This window comes from Branchiostoma lanceolatum, chromosome 10 (assembly GCF_035083965.1).
Source record: "Branchiostoma lanceolatum isolate klBraLanc5 chromosome 10, klBraLanc5.hap2, whole genome shotgun sequence".
Lineage (NCBI taxonomy): Eukaryota > Metazoa > Chordata > Leptocardii > Amphioxiformes > Branchiostomatidae > Branchiostoma > Branchiostoma lanceolatum.
The window spans coordinates 5120337-5146329 of NC_089731.1; the positions used below are offsets into that span (position 1 = coordinate 5120337).

General features: G+C 43.1%; 3 protein-coding genes across 3 annotated transcripts; all 3 read left to right on the plus strand.

Annotated features, from left to right (window-relative positions):
• The first annotated feature begins 1495 nt into the window (after window positions 1–1495).
• Window positions 1496–7274, plus strand: LOC136443548 (uncharacterized). Its single transcript, XM_066440827.1, has 5 exons — window positions 1496–1622; window positions 3840–4044; window positions 4371–4534; window positions 5100–5228; window positions 6348–7274. The coding sequence occupies exons 2-5, from the start codon at window positions 3852–3854 to the stop codon at window positions 6699–6701; spliced, it is 840 nt and encodes a 279-aa protein (XP_066296924.1). The 5' UTR covers window positions 1496–1622; window positions 3840–3851; the 3' UTR covers window positions 6702–7274.
• Window positions 7275–15968: 8694 nt separating this feature from the next.
• On the plus strand, window positions 15969–20477 carry LOC136443444 (uncharacterized). Its single transcript, XM_066440681.1, has 5 exons — window positions 15969–16083; window positions 17220–17424; window positions 18065–18237; window positions 19001–19129; window positions 19474–20477. The coding sequence occupies exons 2-5, from the start codon at window positions 17232–17234 to the stop codon at window positions 19771–19773; spliced, it is 795 nt and encodes a 264-aa protein (XP_066296778.1). The 5' UTR covers window positions 15969–16083; window positions 17220–17231; the 3' UTR covers window positions 19774–20477.
• A 980-nt stretch (window positions 20478–21457) lies between these two features.
• On the plus strand, window positions 21458–25993 carry LOC136443445 (calcium-activated potassium channel subunit beta-2-like). Its single transcript, XM_066440682.1, has 5 exons — window positions 21458–21585; window positions 22697–22903; window positions 24025–24176; window positions 24609–24737; window positions 25569–25993. The coding sequence occupies exons 2-5, from the start codon at window positions 22711–22713 to the stop codon at window positions 25884–25886; spliced, it is 792 nt and encodes a 263-aa protein (XP_066296779.1). The 5' UTR covers window positions 21458–21585; window positions 22697–22710; the 3' UTR covers window positions 25887–25993.

A 25993-nucleotide genomic window follows, 5' to 3' on the forward strand; every position in this document is an offset into this window, starting at 1 on the left:
TGCCTCGCTAGCCTCTCGGCCATTCGGCGCCACGCCACGTCATGTCAAAGGTGAATCCATGTAAGCGGTGACGTGACGTCAACCTCGCACATGTCAAAGGTCATCACATACCTGACGTAATGTAAAGAAACCCGTCCTGACGTACGTAAGACCCCCATTCCACTTGGACCGCGCTCTCACCGCGCTCTCACGGCGACCTAAAATGGTCCAGATCGCCGTGAGAGCGCCGAACTCCTGGAAAACGTGCTCAAGTGGAATCTCTACGGCGACCCTTGCGCGCTCTCAGCGCGACCAAAATGTCAAATGTCAGCAACTTTTTAAAGATTTCACAGATCACTCAACGAATTCCAGAGATACAGAACGAATTTTTGTTACGTTTTGTGTGCTTTGTTGTCTTCCCAGTCATACCTTCACCTCGTGCATCATATTTGAATGATAAAATCAAGGGGAAAACAGATTCAATTTTAGTCGCTGCACGGTCGCTCAGTGTGTGTCTTAAGTAATATACGTATGTGCAACTTGTTTCTTCTTTGTACTTGTAGTTATTCGTCAATTTGTATTACCCACGAGCAAAACTATGATTTGTCCACAAAATTCCCAGAAATTCAAGATACACCACTTCAAGAATTAAATTTGTTTGAACTACAGTTAAGACCATTCAATCCACATAGAGCGCTCGCTGCGATCCTTGAGCGCTCGCTGCGGCCCTTTGATCCCACCTTGGGCGCTCTCACGGCGCTCACCGCGCTTTCACCGCGCTCTCACGGCGCTCACCGCGCTCTCTCGGCGCTCGTTTTTTGATCGCCATCCTCGGCGCTCTCACGGCGAAGGTTTTGAGCATGTTCAAAACCATCGCCGAGGTGACGGCGCGCATGGCGCTCTCGCCGCGCTGTCGGCGCTCTCGCCGCGCTGTCGGCGCTCTCAATGGCGCTCTCGCCGCGCTGTCGGCGCTCTCACGGCGATCTGGCCAAAATGAGGTCGCCGTGAGAGCGCGGTGAGAGCGCCGTCCAAGTGGAATGGGGGTATAAGCGAGTCACGCATGGATGCTTTGGAAAGGACCAAGCCAACGGTGTGCAGATAAACAAAATGTCACACCGCCCTCGGCCTCGACAGTCCGTAAACACTGGTCTGTTGCGCTGTTTAAACAGTACATAAAACAGAACACTGTAGAATACACCGGCAATGCCACTTCTTATGACTAGGCTACCGTCGCCTTTGGACCTAGTTTGTAGTACTATCTAAAGCCTCCAGATGAATACTAAATTGTCTACTGTTATCTTTGCTGGGACTCCAAAGTATCCAGAGTATTTCTTTATTTGAATATGATAGTAAGGGTGCGGATCGATCGTTTGACTTTGATTCTAATATACGATGAAAAATGTGTATTTCATTGTTGGAATCGATCTCTTAGTGATCTTTGAAAGATCATATGATGATAGATAGACATACCTAAAATTAGGACATCCGGATGTTCAGATTGTAGACCAAGGCTTGAGGAATCAGGTTACTGCAACCATGGCAACAAGTGTCGTCATCAAGTGAGGCGTACGCAGCAGTTGGCGGCGGGTCGTACCAGTCTGTGTGTCTACACGTTTTCTCTTGCGTTCCCGGTGCTTCCGAAAGTAAGTCATCTCCGTATGTATCACACATTTCCCGTGTAAAGGCCTTCGTATGTATGAAAAGCTGTTCACAGATCCAACAGTGTAACGCTTTACCGAGAAAATTCATGTGGCGACTGTAACTGCCAGGTACGTTTGTGTATAGTCAGACGCGGGTTGACAGGTTTTCCTGAGAAAGTGAAAACCTTGTCTTCATCTTGTCCAAATGTCCACTGCTGTGGCTGCGATGCCTGTCAACGGCTCGTCCTGATTTAAAAGGGAAGAAAACAAGACAAAGTAAAGACGCCAGGGATCTCAGAGCATTTGAGAGTCAATCTACACACATAGCACTCTGACGGCCATCACGGTCGTCATACTGTGGAAACGTAAAAAAGCATACGACCTAACCGTGATTAGTAGAGAATACATGTCCTTCAACGTGTAACGGTTATATATGACTTACATGTATCCTTGCGAAGGATTTTAGTCACAAAATATTGCTTGTAATTTTTTCGTCAGATTAAAGGGGTTGAATATCGATTTAACCTCCTTTGTGAGAACAGATAGAAACTCGATAGCACACGGGCCACGCCCATGTTGACGGAACAAAATAAGCATTACCGAGACCTGGCTTCTCAAAATACCGGCCTTCCAAAACATAGGGTGTCTTTTACAGCGATTACAACATTGTGGTAACCTTGTTTCACTGACCGACATAGATACCATCCAAATTTCAAGATTTCATTCTTCTCATTTAGAGGTAACGTTGGGTAACATAAATTCGCGGGGTACTTAAATTCGCGATTTTTCGAAAACGGCGTATTTAGGGATATGTGCTACATGCAAAATCAGTTATAACGCCAGCAATGCAAAGCAGATAGACTAACGTATTCAGAACACTGGCTGAAAAGCTTCGATAACCATGCATTAGAAGTTGGCGACGTCAAAAACTCTCCGTCCCTTATTGACAGAGTCTGGGGGCTTCGTGGGAGAATCACCCAGCACGGTTGTTCGCTGGTTTATAAGACAAATGTCACATCTCCTGCCTGCTAAACACAATTATTTACAAGACAACTTACATTTGTATTACAATCTCTTTTGCTAACCTGCAACTGGATTCTAAGTGTGATCAATCATCAAAACTCCTCTCTGTTGCTACAACCTACGGCACGTGTATTTTCCCGCCGCCATATTGTTAACCTGAATCCTGTTGTCAAGCAGACGACAAAGGTTTGTGAGGAACACTTTTTTGTCTAAATGCTGCGTGTGATAGTGGACTGAGGAAGATATTTTCCTCAAAGTTTGCTCCTAACACAACAAGGAACACATGGACATAGTAGTATTACCATTGCTACGGCATCCAGCTAACTTTCCATGAATAATGTAACGTTACACGTTGCCCGATGATGACGATGGGCCGACTTTGAGTGAAGTTCTACCGACTCAACACACGGGTTGTTCCCGAACTGGCCTGATGTTTGCGGTACGGCCGTTTTTTCGTGTATTTTTTTTACTTGGACACGTCTATATCCATAGCACTCTCCTCATGATCAAGCCAAGGATGGAACGAATAGCTGCTGTATAAAATGTGATTAGCGGTAAGATATTCAAGACGAATCTTCTCTCCCGAATTAATGTGCCCCCCTGTCCGACAGCACCGTTATTGTGCGTGCGGCGGACGGTAGTTTCAAGTTGAAATATTATGGTGTCAGCACGACTAGAGACAAAATCTACCATCTATATGATTAGTGCAAAGATAGTACATGATACTGACAGAATTATAGAAAAAAAGGATGGTTTATTGTTCTGCTAGATTGATTTCAGTCAACCATTATCGGAAAAATCCCGAATTTATGTTACCCAACGTTACCGTCTACATGCTGGACGAACATCAGAAGTTGACAAAACATTTGAAGGCGTACAATTGTTATGGCTTGATGACTGCGTTCCTTCCATACACATGGGCGTGTGCTATCGAGTTTCTATCTGTTCTATTAGATAATGGTTGTGCCCAGGGTTATATATTTGAAAAACAGATCCGTAGATCTGAGATGTACTGGTTAAATAGATAAATCAAAATTGAACAAAAGAAGCATTACCGAGACCCGGCTACTCAAAATTCCGGCCTTCCAAAACATAGTGTGTCTTTTAAAGCTATGACAACATTTCTGTGATATCCTTGTCTCACTGACCAACAGAGCTGCAATCCAAATTTCAAGATTTCCTTCTTTTCATTCATAGGAACGCTACAAGATGGACGAACATCGGAAGTTGACCAAACAGTTGAAGTCGTACAAAAATTGGGGCTGGACGGCTGCGCTCCTGGCAGCGGGCGGTGCGGCGGCCCTTATCGTCTGTGGGGTCGTCATCGTCAAACCGATCATTGAGACGAACTCTCTGGAGTTCCAAGAGACCACCTGTACCACAACAAGGGGTTATCTGACCGGTAAGTACGGTTTGATAAGACGAGTAAGAGGGAATAGACATATAAACGACAGATTTAGTGATAGAATAGCTTAATGTTTTCTGTTTCTTCCCTTGTCCACAGTCAACACAATGATAATATTTCATATTTGATTACAGCACAGAAAGAAGTGCTGAAATATGAAGCTAATTGTGGATCTGGATAAAGTTAAAGTCGAGTCAAACTATTACATTTTACAACATGCACATAAAGATCATCATTATAAACAGTATTGTTGTATCTAAGAGGAACTTAGGTTTCAAAGCTTTCAGCAGTCTTTAGCATCATAAAGCCTTTTCTTGGTTTAGGGCAGTGGATTTCTTGTAGCTGTGGCGACAAATGCACCTCCAGGTTCCCCTGTCTGCGCATGACTGTGACGTATGTTCCAACAAACACCAATAACGCCAGCAGTGTCGCTGCTGTGCTGTTCGACACTGAGCAGAGGTTGGACAGTGATGGGGACAATGCAGAGGTAGGAATCAGTCGAGAATCAACCTTTTTTTTTACTTCATGAAGGTTATTCATTGAGAGACGAACGTCCCTCAGGCAATAAATATGTCTCCCTCAGCGACATAACTCCCTCGGCGGCGAAAGTGCCCCCCCCCCCCCCCAAATATACGCCGCCTCTCTGGGAAGTCTGCGGAGGAGGCTAGTGTTGTTCTGTCTCTGTATCACAGCACTAGCCATGCTTGACTGACGGCATCTTCCTTATGAAAGTAACCACGAGACAACACAAGAGTTCGGAGACCTCATATCTCCATGAAGTATTCTGTTTATCCAAAATCGACCTTGAATTTTGGCTTCCCAACACCTGCCTACATAATCAAATATCATTGTAATTCATCAAGAGGTTCTTGAGTTAATCTGACTACACTAGTCCGGAAACACAAACACAGAGACAGACAGACATACACACACACACACACAGACACGCACAAAACTATATCTTCATTTTTCATGAATATAACTAGACTTACGAACAACGATAGAGTAACATTGACGGTAATATTATAACATATTGCAAATGACTTCCTCAGGAGTACCAGTGCGTGACGGCACCTTGCGACAGGGGCGTAAATGATAACCGTGTGAGCGTACTGAACTTCAACGACACCTATGCCCCCGGGAAGTCCTACAGCTGCCTGCACCATCCAGACACCACCACGGTCAGTACTTGTATCTTTTTTTATTTACACTTTTAAACTTTATTGCACAGTAATTTTTGGGGTGAGTTTACAGTACACTTTTACAAGTCCCACACGGTTACAAGTCCCTCGGATAGGACGTTAAATGGAGGTCCCGTGTTTGGGGAGAGCCACACCCCGCGCACGTTAAAGAACCCACCACACCTTTCGAAAAAGAGTAGGGGCATGCCCCGGTGTGCGATGGTCCAAATCTTACAGTCCGGTCTGGGATGACATCTTGAAAAGGTGATAGTTCACCTGTTATGTCAATTCTTCCACAAAATGTGGTAAATCGAAATAAATAAATAAATAAATAAAACTTGTTAAACAATACATTTGGAATATCATCAGCATTAAAAGGACACAGCATCATTGAAATCTATCGACATCAACAATACAACGTAAACATAGCGTTTTCTGGGTATCACATGGACGACAGTGTTCTTGGGATTAACGATTGTTTTGTCTAATTGATTTGCTGACGGTTTTTGGTGGTATTTATTTGTTGGTTGCTGAGACATACACATATGAAGCAAACAAGGTTACCGAACTGGCATATTGCTATTTTCAAGGACTAACCTTGGGAGAAGATACAAATTATGGTAACACAATCAGTAGGTTACTACGTAAAAAATTGTCATCGAATTTACATCATATTGTTCATCTATACACGAATTATATCCTAATACATTTATACAACATTCCAGCATAGAAGAGAATATCTTGGTACTCACAACGATGTAGTACTTTTTCTTGTTCTACATAAGCTAGATTTACCCTTTTGTCGCATGGCAAGTATTGGCGTACACTGACTTATACAGAAAATGGGTCCTCAGGGGAGTTGATATCATTCCTTCTTTCCACTGAGGCAGCGACTCATTAGTAGTTCTAAAGAATTCATCAATAAATAAGTGTATTTTGTATGCTTTTGTGCGCTTTGTTGTCTTTAACAAACAACAATTTTACATCACGGATCTTAAATCCATAGTAGATCCGTGCATTTTCTTAAACGCAGAATAAATGGAAAGTTTTGAATTGCTTTGAATAGAAGTATGCCATTCATATATAGGTCATTCTTTCTTCTTTTATTTTCTCCTGCAGCAAGTCCTTCTGAAGAGGTTGTTCACGTGGAACGACATGTTCCATTCCATGCTGTGGAGCGGTATCGCGTTCGTCATCTTTGGCTGCATTGCCTTGTACATCATGGCTCAGTGTTACAAGATCAAGAAAAGAATGTCTAGCATTCCCGTACCCCCGCCGCCGGCTCCACCAGTAGCACAGCCCGGCCACTTCCTACCACCACAGCCCGGAGGCTTCCTACCTCCACCCCCGGGCTATCCCGGAGTACAGTCAGGCGAGGCCATGCAGATGCAACCCGCACCCCAGCGCCAAGACGTGTACAACACCAACTACTCCAACTTCTCTACGGACAACAAAGGGTTTACATACAACTGAATCCGTGACACATGTCTCGACATGTGGTGTTAGGCAAGGATGCAATCTCAGGCCATTATTATTCAACCTTTTTATCAACGACCTACCTCAATGTTTTGATGGCAATGAATGCGATGTCGCATCTCTAAGTTCCAAATCACTTAACTGCTTGTCTTGGGCAGATGGCCTTGCTCTAATTTCATTGTCTAGAGAGGGGCTTAAGAACAGTATAGATAATCTGGAAGTGTATTGTAGCAAATGGAATGTATCTAAAACGAAAGTTCTAGTTGTTGCAAAGGGTCGTCCCCTTAACAAGATATAAAACAAATTCTATATGTACAACATGTACGGTAAAGAAATAGATGTCGCGGACAGTTAGAAGTAAATATATCGAACAATGTTTAGATCTTAGAACTAGTAGTGTAAATGATAGGCTTAACTCGACATGTTGAATTATTCATATACTTGTACGTAGACTTATCATTTTGTATCCCATTGTTTGCTGTTTGCATGTTTAGTTGTAGAATCTTACTAAAGTCGCTGTACTTTTGTTTTGTCAATAAAGATTGTCATGTAGACTGGTTGAACAAATGACATCCCGAAGCTATCATGTGCATATATAAATTTCGCTGATGTTATATTAACTTACGTGATATACATGATAGATCTAGACATGCCATTGATTATACTGACCATTTCTGTGTATGCGAGATGTGATTGTTCTTTTACCTTGCAACATATCAGACATGCCACGAAAATGAAGTTCACTTTTGTGTTATACTTGCGTAGTGGTCACTAGTACGCATTACATCTAATGTTCCTTGTCACTAAGCAGTGTTTCCTTCTGCCGCACAAATTTGTCACTGTATATTTTTAAGCAGTATGGGGCAATGTAGGAAAGAAAGGGAAATTGAGGTAAAGTTAGGTAAAGGTCCGTTGGGCTTTTTGAGACCGTAGGGGCAGTGGGTTGTTATCCCCTGTGTCTAGGGCACAGTGTTGGAAGGTGGAGCCAATCTCGATGGAGGCATGTCGTGCGGTTGCCGTCATTGTTTGTGGCGTCGTTGTTGTATCCCAAAGTTGCTCCATATCACAAAGTTGCTCTGAAGCACTTCCTGGATATCCAGAACAAGTCGCGAGCCGAGACTGCAGGTGATGGGCGAGTTTGTTGTTCCCCGTTCATTAACCATGGGGGGGGGGGGGGGTGCGGGGGTGCGTTCACTGCCGGGTTAGGAAACAATAGATTTGAGTTTTTGAGTTTAAATCCGGTCATTATCCGGATGTTCAGATTTTAGACCAAGACAGCTTAGTGTCCCTTATAATAAGTCACGTTACCTGCCTGGGGAATCAGGTTACTGCAACCATGGCAACCAGTGTCGTCATCACGTGAGGATTACCAGCAGCTGGCAGTGAGTCAGTCTGTACATCTACTCGTTTTTCTTGTGTGTTCCCGGGCTTCCGAAAGTAAGTAATCTTCGTATGTATCACACCTTTCCCGCGTAAACGTCTAAAGTATGCATGAAAAGTTGTTCGGCAACAGTGAAGCGATTTGTTGATGAAGGTTAGACATCCAGGTAATAAGATACGCCAAAAGTATCATAGTGTACCGATTTAGCAAAAAAATGGCACGTGTAACTGAGGTTATTGTGTTTGTGTAGAGTCACACATGATTTGACAGGTTGTCTGGAGTTCGTTGTTTTCATTATCTACAAATGTCCACTATTTTGTCTGTGACACCTGTTGACAGCTCGTCCTAATGTTAAAGAGGAAAAAAACGAATCGAGGTAAAGGCTGCCTTCAGACCAGACATTTTAGACGACTTTATGCTCGTTCTCATGTAAACGTACACATTTTGTTACAGTTTGAAGTAAGACGTTTCTGACATTAAGATATGCCATATATAAGATGCCAAACTGTCGTTTTTAAAAGCCAAAAAGTTTTAAGTCGTCATTTAAACAACAGATTGGCACCTTGTATGTGGCAACTCTTAATGTAAGGAACGTCTTACTGCAAACGGTAACGGAAGTTACAAAATGTGTACATTTGAATGAGAACGAGCGTTTAGCGTCAATCTGTTCACGTAGCACTGACCACTCTTCATATAGTGGAGACGTAAATAACCATACAGGCTACGCGAGCCTAAAGTTTAAAAAAAACATATCCTTCAACGTGCGTAACTATATTACATACATGTATCCGTGAAAATGAGATTTTCATCACAAAATGTTCTTTATCGTATCCCCAGATTAAGGGGGTTGAATAGAGATTTAGCCTCCTTGGTGAGAACGGAAAACAGATAGAAACACGCCCATATCAACGGAACAAAGAAGGCATTACCTAGATCTGCCTCAAATCACGGCTTTCCAAAGCATACAGTGTCTTTTAAAGCAATTACAACATTTCTGTGATGTCCCTGTTTCACAGATCTGCTACTCAAATTTCAAGCTCCTCATTTCTAGGAACGCTACAAAATGGACGAAAGACAGAACTTGTTTAGACAGTTGAAGGTGTACAGTGGTTTTGGCTGGATGGCTGCGGTCCTGGCAGCGGGCGGTGCGGTGGCCCTCATCGTCTGTGGAGTCGTCATCGTCAAACCGATCGTGGAGACGAACTCTCTGGAGTTCCAGGAGACCACATGTACCACAACTCAGAGCTATCTTACTGGTCAGTCTTATTGGTACGGATTATAGTAAGAAGGAATAGGGAAGAAGGAATATGGAATAGAGATTTAGTATACTAGTAGACAAGTATGTTTTGTCTCTGTTCATGTCCAGTGTCAACACTACAATGATCTTCAGTCTTTGACCTATTAGTATAACTACTGCATTTTACAAAATGCCAAATAGATATCATTCATCATTATAAACAGTACTGTTGTATCTAGGAGAAACTTAGGTTACAAAGCTTTCAGCAGTCTTTCGCATCATGCAGCCTTTTCTTGGTTTAGGGCGGTGGATTACTTGTAGCTGTGGCGACAAATGCAGTTCCAGCTACCCCTGTCTGCGCATGACTGTGACGTATGTTCCAACAAACACCAATAACGCCAGCAGTGTCAACGCTGTGCTGTTCGACACTGAGCAGAGGCTGAACAGTGATGGAGACAATGCAGAGGTAAAACTTACATACGAATCAAACTGTGTTTTTTTTCTGATTCAAGATTGCTTACCCATGGTTATGTACAAGGCTAAGTTATCATGCAAGCTCGTGAGGCCATGTTGATTTGATAATTTTGATGACATCAACGCGCGCACCAATTTTCGTCCGTTTCCAAGAATAAAAAAAGTTTTCGGACATACTGTTGATAGCAAAAAGCAGCTGCAAAATGAGAAAATACATGCTGCAATGTGCAAAATAATTATTCGGAAAACGGATACTAATGTCGTAGAATGCCAAAGCCAATTCCAAAGTCAACGAAGAACAAAAATGAAGAATCTATCATTCGGTATACCATATTCTGTGTTTAGTTTTGTTCCTCCTTCCTGAACACTTAGATTTCATACTAAAGGCGCCTTTTTTTGCAAACTTTTTCATTTATTCGCACGCTCGCTTTTGGGGTGCCCAGAGGATGCCATTCATGCAATCAAATCAACATGGCCTGACTAACAATTCTTAAGTATATCATGGGTGCCAATAACAGTTGTATGTATTCCACCATCTCATGTTGCCCTACCACCGCCATGTTTGAATGTCGATATCTTCTGTTATGAAGCAATCATGTTACAACACTAGAATCAGAAACGACGAGGGATCAAGCCACAATTAGTTACTCAAGCAACTGGATACAATTTTGAAACAGTCAGACGTTTCAGACAGTATCCGCTGTCTTTCGTCAGTGACCGAAGGACAGCGGGTGCTGTCTGAGGCGTCTGACTGTTTCAAAATTTTATCCAGTTGCTTGAGTAACTATTTTTGACTTATCTTACTACCTGGATGTGATACCTTCATCAACGTGAAGAGGGAGTCAGTATTCTAACATACTGTAAATGACTTCCTTAGGACTACCAGTGCGTGACGGCACCGTGCGAAAGCTACCCAGATAGTAACCGTCTAAGGATACTGATGTTCAACGACACCTATGCACCCGGGAAAAACTACAGCTGCCTACACCATCCAAACGCCACCACGGTTAGTACATGTATATATTCATTTACACTTTCAAACTTTATTATTACACTATCATTGTACAATTATTTTATATTATTGCTATATTGCTGTATGCACTATATTATCAACTTTGTGGTAATTGTACAGTACAGTTGTAAAACAATACATTTGAAATATCATCAGCATTAAAACGACATAGCATTATACAAGATCATTAAAATCTGTTGGCGCCAACATTACAACGTAAACATAGAGTTTTGCGGGCATAACATGGACCACAGTGTTCTTGGGATCAACCAGTTATTTGTGTCTATTTGATTTGCTTATTGGTGTTTTTTGATGGTATTTATTTATTGCTTTGGCTGAGACATACATACATAAAACAAACAAGGTTGCCGAACTAGCTTTTATTACTATGTAAAACATTGCATTCGAATTTACGTCATATTGTACATCTATAGACGAATTATCCAAATACGGTTATGCACAATTTCGCATAATTTTGCATATTTTGTAGTTTTGCATATAAGAGAATATCATGCTACTCACAACGAAGTAGTGCTCTGTCTTGCTCTGCATAAGCTTGTTATGCCTTTTTTTGTCGCACGCTAAGTACTGATTTGCAGTGACTCATATAACAGACGGGTCCCCAAGGGAGTTTATATAATACCTTTCCACTGAGTCGGCGACTTTTTAGTAGTTCAAAAGAATATCATCGATTAAGAAGTGTATTTTTGTGTGTTTTGTTGATTTTAGAAAATAAATCATGAATTCGTAAAGCCATGGGTCATCTTTTTTTCTTCTTCTGTTCACCTGCAGCAAGTCCTGCTGAAGAGACTGTTCACTTGGGGCGACATGTTTCACTCCATGCTGTGGAGCAGTATCGCGTTCGCCATCTTTGCCGGCATCACCGTGTACATTATGGTTCAGTGTAACAAGATCAGGGAAAGACTGTCTTCCATACACGTATCCTCACCCCCACAGGGGCACAGGCCAGGACACTTCCTACCCCCACCCCCGGGCTACCCCGGGGTACAGTCAGGAGGTTTCCTACCCCCACCCCCGGGCTACCCCGGGGTACAGTCAGGAGGTTTCCTACCCCCACCCCCGGGCTATGCCGGAGTACAGTCGGGCGAGTCGCTCCAGATGCAACCCGCACCTCAGCACCAAGACCTGTACAACACCAACTACTCAACAGACAACAAAGGGTTTACATACAGCTGAATCCACGCATGTAGACTGGTTCAACTGATGACATCCCGAATCTATCATGTATATATATTGCTGATGTCTTAGGAGATCTTCATGGACACAACAAAAGTACAGCAACTTCCGTAAGATCTACAACATCTATACATACAATTAAACAGTCAAGTGAATACACATGAATTAACTTATAGTTTATACATAAATGTATATGAATAGATGTGAGCAAATCAACAGGTTGAGCCCAACGCATCATTTAAACAATTGGTTCTACATTCCAGACATTCTTTGATATATCACCGTACATGCATGATAAACTTGATAGATCTAGACATGTGGGAATGCCGTTGGTTATATATACTGACACCTTTTGTGTGTGCGTTCATCTGCTGTGCTCGCTATGTCTAATGTTCACTGTCGCTAAGCAGCGTTACCGTCTGCTGCACACATTTATCACTGTATAGGCACTGTATAGGTAAATTGAGGGTAATGCACAGGTAAACTTAAGGTAAAGATAAATGTCCCGTAGCCTTTTTGAGGCTGCAGAGGCAGTGGATTGTTATCCACTATGTCTAGGGCACGGTATTGGTAGGCCACTCGCACATTCGACGCCACGTCATGTCAAAGGTGAATCGACGTAAGCGGTAACGTGATGTCAACCTCACACATGTCAAAGGTCAGGACATATGCCCTACTTCATGTAAAGAAACCCGTCCCATGACGTACGTAAGCGAGTCACGCATGGATGCTTTGGAAAGGACCAAGCCGACGGTGTGCAGGTAAACAAAATGCCACACCGCACTCGACAGTTCTCAAACACCGGTCTGTAATGCTGTTTGAACATTGCTTAAAAGCATAACACTAGAACACAACAGAATTGCCGCTACTTTTGGCTAGGCTATCTGTACCATTTGATCTAATTTGCTAGTAGTGCGACCTATCGTGGTTTAAAAGCCATAGGATTCATTTGAAATGTCTGCTGCTATATTTGCTTAAGGCCCTGTCACACTTGTGCGTATAACATGAGCGTGTGAGTTGCGTGTTAACATTTTTGTCATACGCCGGCGTGCGCCCAACACGCACCTAATGCGTTTCTCGATCGTTTTGTGATAGTTTTAGGCACGCAGGCACACGCAAGGCACGGCCCAGCACGCCTGATAGTTTTGAAACTACCGAAAACTTTCGTGCGTACGCTGGGACGCAGCTCAGACGTTATAAGAACGCAGTTCACACGCCCGACATCGGTCGAGTAAGGTACGAGCGCGCTTTGTGTTTGCGCTCCAATCGCCGTAATACGCTTCTCTTGAGGCACGATCTGTGCGCAGCGACCACATCACGCACTTATAGCGCAGATACAACGCATGATGATCGACCGTATAGCGAATAAGAATATACATCACGAATGAGAGGCGTTCGTCCTACGATCGGGCAGCGCATTGCACGTACCAGTAGCGTATGACAAACGCACAGATAGCTAACGGATATCGTTCACATAGCGTGCTCGACGAACATCCGGGGCATATTCCAGATTTGGTACAAATACGAGGGCACCTCTGACTCCAGGGTGGATAGACCTTCCGAACATGGCAGATCCAGGCCATAACCGGCGACACCTCATGCTTGCTATCATCCAACACCAGCATGACATCGTCAACCTACAACTCCATCTCCTTCGTCAAAGAAAGAGAAGAAGGAGAAGAGCACGCCAAAGGACCGTCTGGATCCGGCCGTGGATAGAGAGAAGACAACAGTTTGGGATCTATCACCAATTAATGGTGGAGCTACGAAACGAAGACACAAGGGCCTTCCATACTTACACTTCTCATTGGTTGTGACACGTGCCGGACTAGTGGCCGCAAGAAAGTACAAGTGGCAAAAATACATTCTTCCCTCTCATTGAGGTCCTTGGGCCCATCTCCGCTCTTCCTCTTGTGTAGCCTTGTGAATATGTCCTTAATGGACCCCCACCAGCCTTTCAAGTAGATGGCTGTCTTCTCTAGCTCTTTCGTCTTTTCGTTCCATAGAGCTTCTTTTAAATCTATACGTTTGTAGCGGATCAGCTTACTGTTCCAGAGGATATCGTTCTCCTTGATCCATTCCACCAAAGCCCTTTCTACCTCAGCATCTAGGAAGTAGCTGGTCTTCTTTGCTCGTGGCTTTTGGGGGGTAGCAGACGAGGCCTGAGGTGATGGTGACCCGGAGGTCTGCTCCTTCTCACCACCCTCGTTTGCAGGTTCATGACCAGGGGAGTGAGACTGGACAGCTTCGCCTGATGGGGCCGGGGGACTTTCTTCAGTACCATGGACAACACAACCATCACGGTCAACTACAGCATCAGGGGTGTTAGACGCCTCAACGGGTGGTCCAGAGTTAGACGAGCCACGGCCACGACCACGGCTAGCGCGGGTGGAAGAGCCGCGTTTCGGCCGGCGCCCCATGTTGTTCTTGTAGTCGGGTCTGAACTTGTAATAAAAGGAAAAGCAGGCAGCAGCTGCCGTTTCAACACATCTCACACCTAGGGTACGCTCGTAATTCGATTAGCAGTCGTCGGAAGTGCGCTAGGCATGCGGCCGGCAGTCGTTGTGGGCATTCGGAATGCGCTCAGCACACGCACCTGATGCGCAGCTATTCGCTGCAAGGATAAGAGTATTGCGCACTTCATATGCAAATAACACGTGTCTCAAACGCATTGGATGCGTTCAAGTCGTTATTCCCACGCTATATGTGCGCCGCGCATAACTGGAAAAAATTGATATTTTGAGCGTACAACTGCGTGTTGTCAAAATTCAACACGGAACTCACGCGGAATGGCTTATACGCACAAGTGTGACAGGGGCTTTAGGTAGTAAGAGTGCGGAGCTTTGATTTTGAATATAAGAAGAAGACTGCGTAATTAAAACATTAATGTTGTAATCGTTCTCTGGCTGATTTTTGAAAGACCTGAAAATAGGTTTTGCGAATATCCCCCGGTGAGGAATACAAGATGCAAGAAATGTGATCAAATCAACTAACAGAATCCCCTGTCACAATTGTGCGTATATTCAAGTGCGCATGAGCTCCGCAGTAACATTTTTGGGGTTTAAGTAAATTTTGCGGGAAACTAATTGTTTTCTACTTTGACCCGCCATTAAGCAGTCTAGTTATCAAACCAAATAAATTACTCTTTCAGCTGCAAACTTAACCTCAACCAAAAACATGTTAATACGCAACTCGTGCGGACTTGCATATACGCCCAAGTGTTAATCCCACTAGGGTGGCGATCTCGCCGCGCTCTCTCTGCGACCTAGAATGACCAGAGCGCTCAAGAAATTCCTTAGATAAAGAACGAATTTCTTTACGCTTTATGTTTTTGTTACGTTGTCAGTCATACTTTTACATTTTGATATTCAAATTATGAAATCAAGGGGGACACAAATCCAACTTAGGTCGCAGAGGGGTCGTATTGTGAGCGCCGTCCAGTCTTCTGGCTGCTGCAAAGAGACCTGTGTGAAAGTACCATCACAGATAATTTTCTCAACAACAGAAACCGTAAACGGTGGTCTGTTCATTTGTACATTCTCCAACCAGGCGATGACAAACCAGGTGCCTTTGTGTACTTATTGTCACCTGATCTGAAGGCCTTACCCTGAGTACCAGCCGGTATTCGATACCAGGACTTTCTTGACTTGACTAGCTGACCCCTCGTTGACCTAGATAAGGCGTTGCCATTGTGCCAATGCGTCCGTAAGAACGAGGAACACAAAGACGCCTTATACTATTTCAGTTTGGACACGTGACAGACGTGTCGGGTGGCAGGCAGTATGGAAAAGAGGTTGTGGTTCTAATAAGGATTAAAAAAATGAGCAAAACTGCAATTGTCACTTTTGAACTAAAAATAGAGACTCATAGACAACAATCGCCCGCTAAGGTAGCGTCGATCACTTTCTGGTGTTTTTTTTTGTTGATAATGTGGTACAAATGTATCAGATTACTGTGACCATGGCAACAAGCGTCGTCATCAAGTCACGAGGCAGCTGTATGACAGTGAATCGTACCAGTCAGTCCCTTGGAACGGCGAAATCCAGACGTTTTCTAACCTACTTCTTCTTTTTTGAAAGTAAGTAATCTTCATATTTCTCAGGGCATTTTCATCTTAACTGTCTCAGATACGTACAAGGCGTTGGCGTTTCAAATATTGTAGCTACAGACACAGTGGGTCCGTGGAGTAATAGTAAGACTTTTGCCAAATAGGTTGCAGAATTTGCTAGAAGAATCTAGAGTTGTCCGGCCACAAAGTTACCATCACCAAACAACCGATCGTTCGATGGAATGAATTGTTCTCCAGAGCTCAGTTCCCCTGCCTAATACCCAAGTATCATTCATTTCAATTTGATGTTAGATCTGGTCAAGACTACTAGTATGTCAGGTACATTAGTATCTGTTCCGTGCTTCTGTAGGGTTTTGTGGTTCGTGGTTCACTTATTTTCTAGAAAACAGCCATGCATTTTGATTGCGACACCTGTTAAAAACTCATGATAGGGATAAAACATGCTGTCTTCGCTTCTGGCATCTCATCGGCCTGTAGGGCAAAATGCCGTTTTATTTACCCTTGTCACCGACAACCCGTCATGCCCTGACTTAGAAGAAAAGAACCCAAAAGAAAACACGCACCCCCTTTTTAAACAGCGTTCCTTCAGCGTCTTCACATTGGTAACTTACATACGTTCATTAAGGGGAGGAAAAGTGGTTAAAAAGAAGTTGTCCTTTTTCTAGATTACGAAGGTTGAATGGAAAATGGCCTCATTGAACAGAGAAACCAGATAGTGCTCATCCATATTCTTTAAAGCAGGGAGAAAACAATATGAGACAATGGCGTCGTGTGGCGTACTGGTTAGAGCGTTTGGCACAGAACCAATATGTGCCCGGCTCCATCCGATCCTGCCAACATGTTTTGCCCTTGGGAAAGACGTACTCTACACGACTTTCCTAACTCTAACTTAACGATGGAGTTGCGGGCCTCTCGGCTAATCTGTCTTAAGCGTGTCACAACATTCATGGGGACAAACACTGGTCATGGGTGGCAATGTGCCAAGAACAGCATATGTGCCCAAAAGAACCGTAAATATTACTAGTTTAAGACAGTAGACCTGCTCATCAATCACCCTTAGAAAAGCCCGTCCTCTTCAAACGTTATCCCATAAACCCACAAGGTGACAATTCAAATGTCAAGATGATCTTATTCCTCCTGTCCAGGAACGTAACAAGATGGACGAAAGACAGGCTGCGATTAAAAAGTCAAGCACGTGCATGTGTTGTGCTGTGTTTGCTGGGACGATGGCTGCGTGTTGTGCGGTTGCCGTCATCGTTTGTGGGGTCGTGATCACCAAGCCGATCGTGGAGACGAACTCTCTGGAGTTCAAGGACGCCACCTGTACCACAACCCAGAGTTATCTTACTGGTAAGTGTCTTTAAGTTGACATCATCTATAGACACGATAAGAAATTGCATTTGATAAATTTGTCAGTGTAATGCTACTTTTTTCGCTCTCCTGAATTACATTAGCATTTTGCAGTAAAAGGTTGTGTAATAAATTCTTTTCTGGAAAAGATCTGCTAGTCATTTAGTTGAGTATGTATAATTTATACAATACAACAATACAAAGAACGAACAAAGATGCATGGTCTATCATATTCAAAGGCAACTTTTGTGACGTTTACGGCTCTATTTCGTGTTGGTCGACATACGACGCATACGTTCCCCAACTTTATACACCTAAGCAATATAGACAAATTTATGTTTTTAGATATATAGTCTAGAGTCTAGATAACTATAGATTATAAACTCCATCTACTCTTACATATCTATCATTACGAAGAAGAGAGCAGAAGTCGAATCCATGTTGTCTATAATTCCTGTAGTAATTTGACAATGAATAGATGTATCTGTATACGATATTCTTTGTTGTGACCTGTACCTTGGGTAGTATGTACAATAAAGGTCTTCATTCATTCATCATTATGAATACTACTTTCTTAAGATCGTGTTTACTATCCTCAGCCCAATGATGACTACGTCATTTTTCTTCCATTCTGCATTAGGGGAGCACATCGGCTGTAGCTGTGGCGACAAATGCAGTTCCAGGTTCCCCTGTCTGCGCATGACTGTGACGTATGTTCCGACAATTCCGACAAGCACCAATAACGGCAGCAGTGTCGCCGGTGTGCTGTTCGACACTGAGCAGAGGTTGAATAGTGATGGAGACAACGCCGAGGTACGAATCTTTCAATTAATCAATCAATCATTTCGATGGCGTGGGTTTGAATCCCACCGCTGCCACCATGTTGTGTTCGAAGTGCCTTGGTGCTATTTTTATGTATTCAGTTAACAATGCAGTTAAGACATTCAACTTTGTGAGCTGACCCCAAAAGTTTCTTAAGCTTGCCTCGTGCTGTGTCTCGCGGAGTGATACAAATTACTTGGGAGTGATATATTCTATGTGTTTAAGTTACCTAGGTCACAATCATTGTGCCTGGTGATGAACTAATTCAAGCTAATTAGGTCACAACCAATGTACCTGATGTAGTACAAGCCACTCAAGTGACGGTTAATGTACCCAATGATGCCAGTTGTGTGGATGCTGTCAACGTCTATCTTGATCATATAAAATAAAAATGCGTTAAAACAAGGAGGTTGTCTTGGTTAAAACTAACCTTTAACTAACTTACAAGTGTCGATGTTCTGTTGCACTACCCAGGTCACATACCAGGGGGTCCAAAATCGACCTTTATCTTCGTCTTCCCAACACCCGCCCACATACCAAAGAACATTGCAATCCACCCTGACGTTCTAGAGTTATGCTCACGGAGACACAAACACAAAGAAACAAACGCACACACACACACACACACACACACACACACACACACACACACACACACACACATCCAAATTTCCATTTTTATGGAGATAATAATTTTGCGGAAACGAGATAACGTTACGTACATACGACTGACAGTGACTAACTTTCTTTACAGAATAGACAGTGCGTGACAGCGCCTTGCGAGAGAAGCGAAAGTTCAAACCTGGCAGAGGTCCTGAACTTCAACGACACCTATGCCCCTGGGCAGTCCTACACGTGCCTGTACCACCCGGACAGTCCAACGGTCAGTATCATCAGTGGACCTTAGGCCATGTTGATTTGATTATTAGACAGACGACATCCTCTGGAGACTCCAAAAGTGATGCGAGCGTGCGAATAAAAAAAAGTTTGGCAAAATACATCATGTATTTGCTATTTTGCAGCTGCTTTGTACGATGTACAGTATGGCCAAAAACCTATTGTTGTTTTTTAAAGGACGAAAATTGATGTGTGCGGGTGTCATCCATATAATCAAATCAGCCTAGCCTTATATGTAACTATATTTGTACACTTTGAGATATATCGTGCACCACCACCCTAAGAATAGCCGAGACTGATTTCTTTTTTTTTTCTTTTTTCTACTTGCAGAAAGTTCTGAAGACCCGACTGTTCACGTGGGACGCCATGTTCCACTCCATGCTGTGGACCAGTATCGGGTTTGCCATCTTCACCATCCTCGCTATCTACTGTCTCTACCAGTGCAAGCAGGCGAGAAGCAAGGTGTCCACCATACCCGTGACAGTGCCGCCCGCGGTGCCAGGCGCACAGCCCGGGTACTTCCTCACACAGCCCCCGGCGTACTCGGCCGGAGGAGGACAGCCTCTGGAGATGCACCCTCCACCCCAAGACCTGTACTCCTCTGAAAAATCAGGATACACGTACAACTGAATATACAGGGTCGTCACAGCTTGGTTGATTGTCCATCTTTAATCATTAAGCCATGTGGTGATTTGAACGACGCTGCACAAACCTTTGCATTCTTATTTGGGATTAGACTTTTGTTATCGTTGCTGTTAAGGTAACGTAACATGTATAGAAAAAACATTGCATTGTGAAGAAAAACAAGCATTATAACTGCTGAATGCATTAGTACAAAAATGTACTCCAAAACACCCAGCGTGGTTCCATGTACATTTTATAGATACCCCTGTCTCTCAGACTGTCATCGACGGAAGAAGTCTTTAACTGCAACTGTACAACTGTGGAACAGACCACCTACTGAGACTGTTTCAATAAGGGAGCATGAGACTGACATCTAAAGATAATGACAATGTCTTCCTCACAGTGCCAATTATCTGATAGTGATATCTAGTGCCTGCTGCTAATGCTGTGTGACGAATGATATAGAAAGAACATGACCGTCACATGTTTATATATATATATATATATATATATATATATATATATATATATATATATATATATATATGGTCAGCTCATCTGCTATCGTGGTTTTACGTCGTCTTAGTTAGAATCGTATGCATTTGTACATCTTTACATATTGTACATTTCTAGCATGTTGAGTGTTGTGATTTTTCACCCTTCTATCTTTGTAACTTGAACTTTATGTTTTCAATTTGAGTATCATAATATGACTGCAAAAATAATAAAACTGCAGTGCGTAATGAAGGCAATGTTGAAATCGTTCTCTAGCTGATCTTTGAAAGATCATTATGATCTGACATGATATATCGTACCTAAAAATAGGTCTTGTGAATATCAACCGGTGATCAATGGAAGATGCCATCAAATCAACTAACAGAACGCCGAAAATTCTTACCCAGTTCTGGGTGCTGCAAAGAGCTGTAGGAAAGTATCATCACAGATGATTTCATCAACAACAGAGACTTTAAAAGATGCTTTATTGTCATGGTTTATCAATTTGTTCTTTATTCAGCCAGGCGATAGTAGACCAGGTGCCTTTGTGTACTTATTGTAACCTGATCCGAGGCCCTATCCCTGAGTACCAATTACCGCTCAAGCTTTCTTGCGATATTCGATAAGCCCTTTGCTAGCTGACCCTTCGTTGAACCTAGTCAGCACCGTGACTGCCATTGTACTAATGTGTGTACGTAAGAACGAAGAAAACAAAGACGCGTACGCTTTACTTTTATTTCATTTTTACAATAACTTCATTGCATAACAATTGTACAAGGTACAAAGTATGGCATTTACTGGTACATAGATAACATTCTATCGGGCTAGCCAATCTATCTAATACAATATTATGTTGTAGTCTATCTTATACAATATGGTGAAGTAGTCTATCTTATACAATATGGTGTAGTAGTATGGGATGACAATGGGATTTTACAATCATTGGAGGAGTTTCTTACGTCTAGACATTCTTTGATATATTTCCCAATACATGTGACACATGTGTCAGTCTAGACCGAAATAATGCGCGACAGACAGTCTGGAACAAAGCCTGTGGTGGTCGGATATTTTTATTTTTACCTTTTTTATGCCAAACTGCAATTTTCAGTTTTAAACTATGAAGAGGGACTTAAAGACAGCAATCGTCCGAGAGGGCATCATCGAGCTGCTTATGGTGCTTACATGCTAATGTAGTATCAGCTGACTGTGGCCATGACAACGCGTGTCGTCATGATCAAGGACGTGCACCGGCGCTGACGGTGAGTCACACCAGTCAGTACCGCGGTGAAGTGCAAACCATACTTACTCCAGGGGGCCCCAAAAGTAAGTAACGTTCATGTTTAGCACACATTTTTGCCATTGAGAGGCCTCGAATACGTAACATTTAGACTGTAACAAGGCGTAACACTCTGGAATAGTATTACCAGGTACCGGATTCGCGGTGGGTTGGTGGAAAAACAGGTCGAAACTAGCCACCGAATAGGTTGTAGAATTTGCCAGAGGAGTCAGTCGGCCATTGAGTTACCGTTTCCAAACGACGGTTGAAAAAATTGTCCCCTATCAAGTATACATATAAGACTGATTTCTACAACTATGTCAGATACATTTGTACATATACTAGTTTTATACGTATCACTATCAGGAGTGTTCTACAGGTGCCCCAAACATTATTTTTAGAGGTCGTGGTTCTCAGTCATTTTCTATAAAACAATTGATGCATTTTGTTTGCGGCACCTGTTAAAAACTCAGGATAACAGTGAGAACAAACCGAAGTAAACGTTGTCTTCGCGTCTGGCAACCTTTCGTCCTGTATAGGGCGAATCGTCGTTCTATTTACACCTGTCTGGGAAAACCCGTCACGCCCTGATTGACAACAAAAGAACCAAAATAGAAAACATAAACCCCTGAGCAAGAAAACGAGTTCCTTCGGTGTATAAAGGGTAAGCATGCTTCCGTTAAAGTGTAATTTCCACCAAAAAAACGTCGTTTTAGACCTTGTTTAGACCAAGAAGATTGTCATTCCCTGTGTCTAGGCCTCCTTGAACTATGACGAGACCTGGCAGAAACCAGATAGTACACGCCCATATTTTGAAAGCAGGTAACGTTAGTAGACAATAGACCTGGCTAGAAATCCCCTCCGAAAATATGGCCATGACCTTTACAAAGGTGTCCCTGAAACCCACAAAATTATCATCCAAAGTTCAAGTACCCTGGGAACCAGACTTGGGAATCGGGACATTAGCCAGTTCCTTCGGCGGCCCAAGGCAGTCAGCCCGTCGATGTAAATTAGCGGTACGGGGGCCGGGAGTTCTAGCCCGGGTGAAAGAGCCGGACAGCTCCCCCGGTCTAGAACTCCCCCGGAATGAACTTACTAACGGCCCTATCCCCAAGACTGGTTCCCAGGGTTCAATATGCTATTCTTTTCCCTGCCCAGGAAAGCTATCCAAGATGGACAAAAGGGAGGCAGCAGAGAAAAGGGCCTGCATGTGCATGGGCTGGGCCGTGTTTGCCGGGTGCATGGCGGCATGTTGTGCGACCGGCCTTATCGTCTGCGGGGTCGTGATCACCAAGCCGATCATCGAGACGAACTCTCTGGAGTTCCAGGAGACCACCTGTACCACGAACCAGAGTTATCTCACCGGTGAGTGCATTTAAGTCGATACTACAGACACGATAAGCAATCCCATGTAATGAATTTATCGGTATAAAAACAAGGTAAAGGTATTCCCATACTATTAGCCTTTTTGAGGCCGTAAGGGCAGTTGGTTGTTATCCACCGTGTCTAGGGTACGGTATTGGAAAGCGGAACCCATCCCTCTCCTTCCACCGCCTTTTGCCTTCGCAACCGAAGTCAGGTAACCAGTTTTACACCTGGGTTGAGGAAAGCCATGCTAAGTGCCTTTCCCAAGGACGCAACGTTTAGTCAGGAATGCCGATAATAGACTCCGTGACCCCTCGATCGCGTGTCCTCTAACCTAGCCACTCGGCCAATCTATGTACTATTTTTTCGTCCTCCTGGATTACAACAGTATTTTGAAACAAAAGGAAGGGGAATCTATGTAGTTGTACCTCTATAATTGTTTTCGGAACATCTTGAGGAACATCTGCAAATTTTGAAGTACCTATTAATTAGCGCTGTAACTTTTCAATGGAAAATGTTGATGTAAAAATGACTTTCAGTTGTCAGTGACTGAATAGCACTACACTCTTAAGCTTTTGATCGGATGTTCAGTCAAGAAATGGAAACATCTATTTCCTGAATTATCACCCTGGATTACAACCCATCCCCAGTTCACCTGCGAGAGATGCAGGCGAGCATGCCACTCTAGGATAGGACAGTTCAGCCACCAGAGGACCTGTTCAACCACTTCCTACTAATCCTATAGGCAACGGGGAATAAGCCATCCTCATCACCTGGATTATGTATATATAATTCATACATAGCAAATACAATATAGGATAGGACTGTTTATGCACAAGAGGACCTGCTCAACCACTTTCTACTAATCCTAGACAACGGGGAATGAGCCATCCTCATCACCTTGGATTATGTATATATAATTCATACATAGCAAATGAAATATTGATGTGAGTAAATACAATGAAAGAACAAAGAGACGTGTTATGCCGTACATGAAGGTGCGCATGGCATCTTTTGCGACATTTTCTGCACTATTCCGAGCAGCTCGCTACGACTCATGCAACAATATAAGCGTTCTTTCGAGGATTTTTGTGTACTGACATATTTTTCTTTCCTTTCAGGGCAGAACATTGACTGTGGCTGTGGTAAGAACTGTAGGTCCAACTACCCCTGTCTGCGCATAACTGTTACGCATGTTCTAAATAACGCCACTGTCGACGCCGTGCTGTTCGACACTGAGTCTAGGCTGAACAGCGATGGGGACAACGCCGAGGTAAGAATTATGAAATCAATCAATCAATCAATATTTTAGTCAGGAGCTCTATACATTGTCAGTCATTGTGCGAGTGGCGTAGGGAATTATAACATTACCTTTGTTGTAGTCAGCAAGGCGTGTCAATCCGATGTGACACATCATCTGCTTCTTTTTTTCCCCTCTTTTCCTCCATGAAAAAAAATGGAGGTTATTTTCTAATTCGTGTGTTCGGAAAGAAGTAACTTAAGTTTGGGCGCTCTACCAGCTTGTTCCGAAATTGCAGGAGCATTTTTGTCAACATTCTTCACTAATTGGATTCATAATTTTCTTAACATATCGTTTTGCTGTGTCAATGTGTACTCTGTTTTAATCAATCATGATTACACAGTGAAGCTTGATTGGGAAAAGGTAATGAAAACAAGACAAACACTGACGAAACTTTGTTTACAGAATAGACAGTGCGTTACGGCACCTTGCGATAGAAGCGAAAGTTCGAACCGGGCAGAAGTTCTGAACTTCAACGACACCTATGCCCCTGGGCAGTCCTACACGTGCCTGTACCACCCGGACAGTCCAACGGTCAGTAACCTCTAATCTATGCCTTAGCCTCAACAAGAGTATAACAGTGCAAGGAAGGCTGAAAGCTAACGTTATGTGCTTATGTAAAAGCCCCCCTTTATTAAATTGTAACAATTCAAATAAATCAATTAGACAAAAGAAGTAAGATGGGCAATAGTCTAATAGATGAATGATTTTGAGACACTACCGAAGATCTGACAGCCACTTTTCTGCAACCTTCTTGGTTTTCTGATCTTCTTAACGTTTCAGTTAGTGTTATGACAGTTCATCCTCTGATACTAGAATTTTCCTCCCAATATTTCTGCTGCCTACCCCTCTTTTCTTTTCTTGTGTAGTTAAGTTAGGAGGTCTTCGTATGGACCGATGTTTTGCTTGTCTTTATTCCGTACTTAACATTCGAGATGTGATCCATAGAGGTAGCATCTTTCGGAAGCATCTAATTTCTGTGTTTTGTGTTCTTTATTTATTTCAGTACATGTTCTATCAACGTAATTTGTATGTATAATATGCAACTTTCGTTAACACGTGGTTTTGGTTCTTCCACTTTTTCTCGGGTTAGGTAAGCCAAGACTGATTTTTTTCTGAATAAACTTTATTGTCATTCTGTACAAAAATACATGGTACAAGCAGTAACTGTCAACAATGTTCGCTGTGATATATACTTACAATAATTCATATTTTTCTTAAAGAGCATTCGGATTTAAACAATGTAATTATGTCCATTCTATTTGTTCTGTACTTAAATTTACAGATTGTGTTTTTCCCCAGCAGTATTAGTTCATTAATGTATTGAAAAAGCCAAGACTGATTTATTTATTTCCCTACGTGCAGAAAGTCCTGCTGACTCGACTGTTCACTTGGGACGCCATGTTTCACTCCATGTTGTGGACAAGCATCACGACCTTCATCTTCACCATCATCACCATCTACTGTCTGTACCAGTGCAAGCAGGCCAAGAACAAGGTGGCCTCCATTCCAGTGTCAGCACCGACGAGAGTACCAGGGGCACAGCCCGGGCACTTCATCACACAGCCCGGGGGCTTCATCACACAGCCGCCCGCCTACACGGCTGGAGGAGGGAATCTGGAGATGGCGCCACCACCAACAGCCCTGTACTCCTCTGAAAAGTCAGGATATACATACACCTAGGTCGATCGCCCCTTGACCTCGTGAAACGTGCTCACCTGAGACCCAGCGTGTGTTCAACGACAGTTTAATTTGCTTGAAAATAAAACAAACATGTTCGCCTCCATATA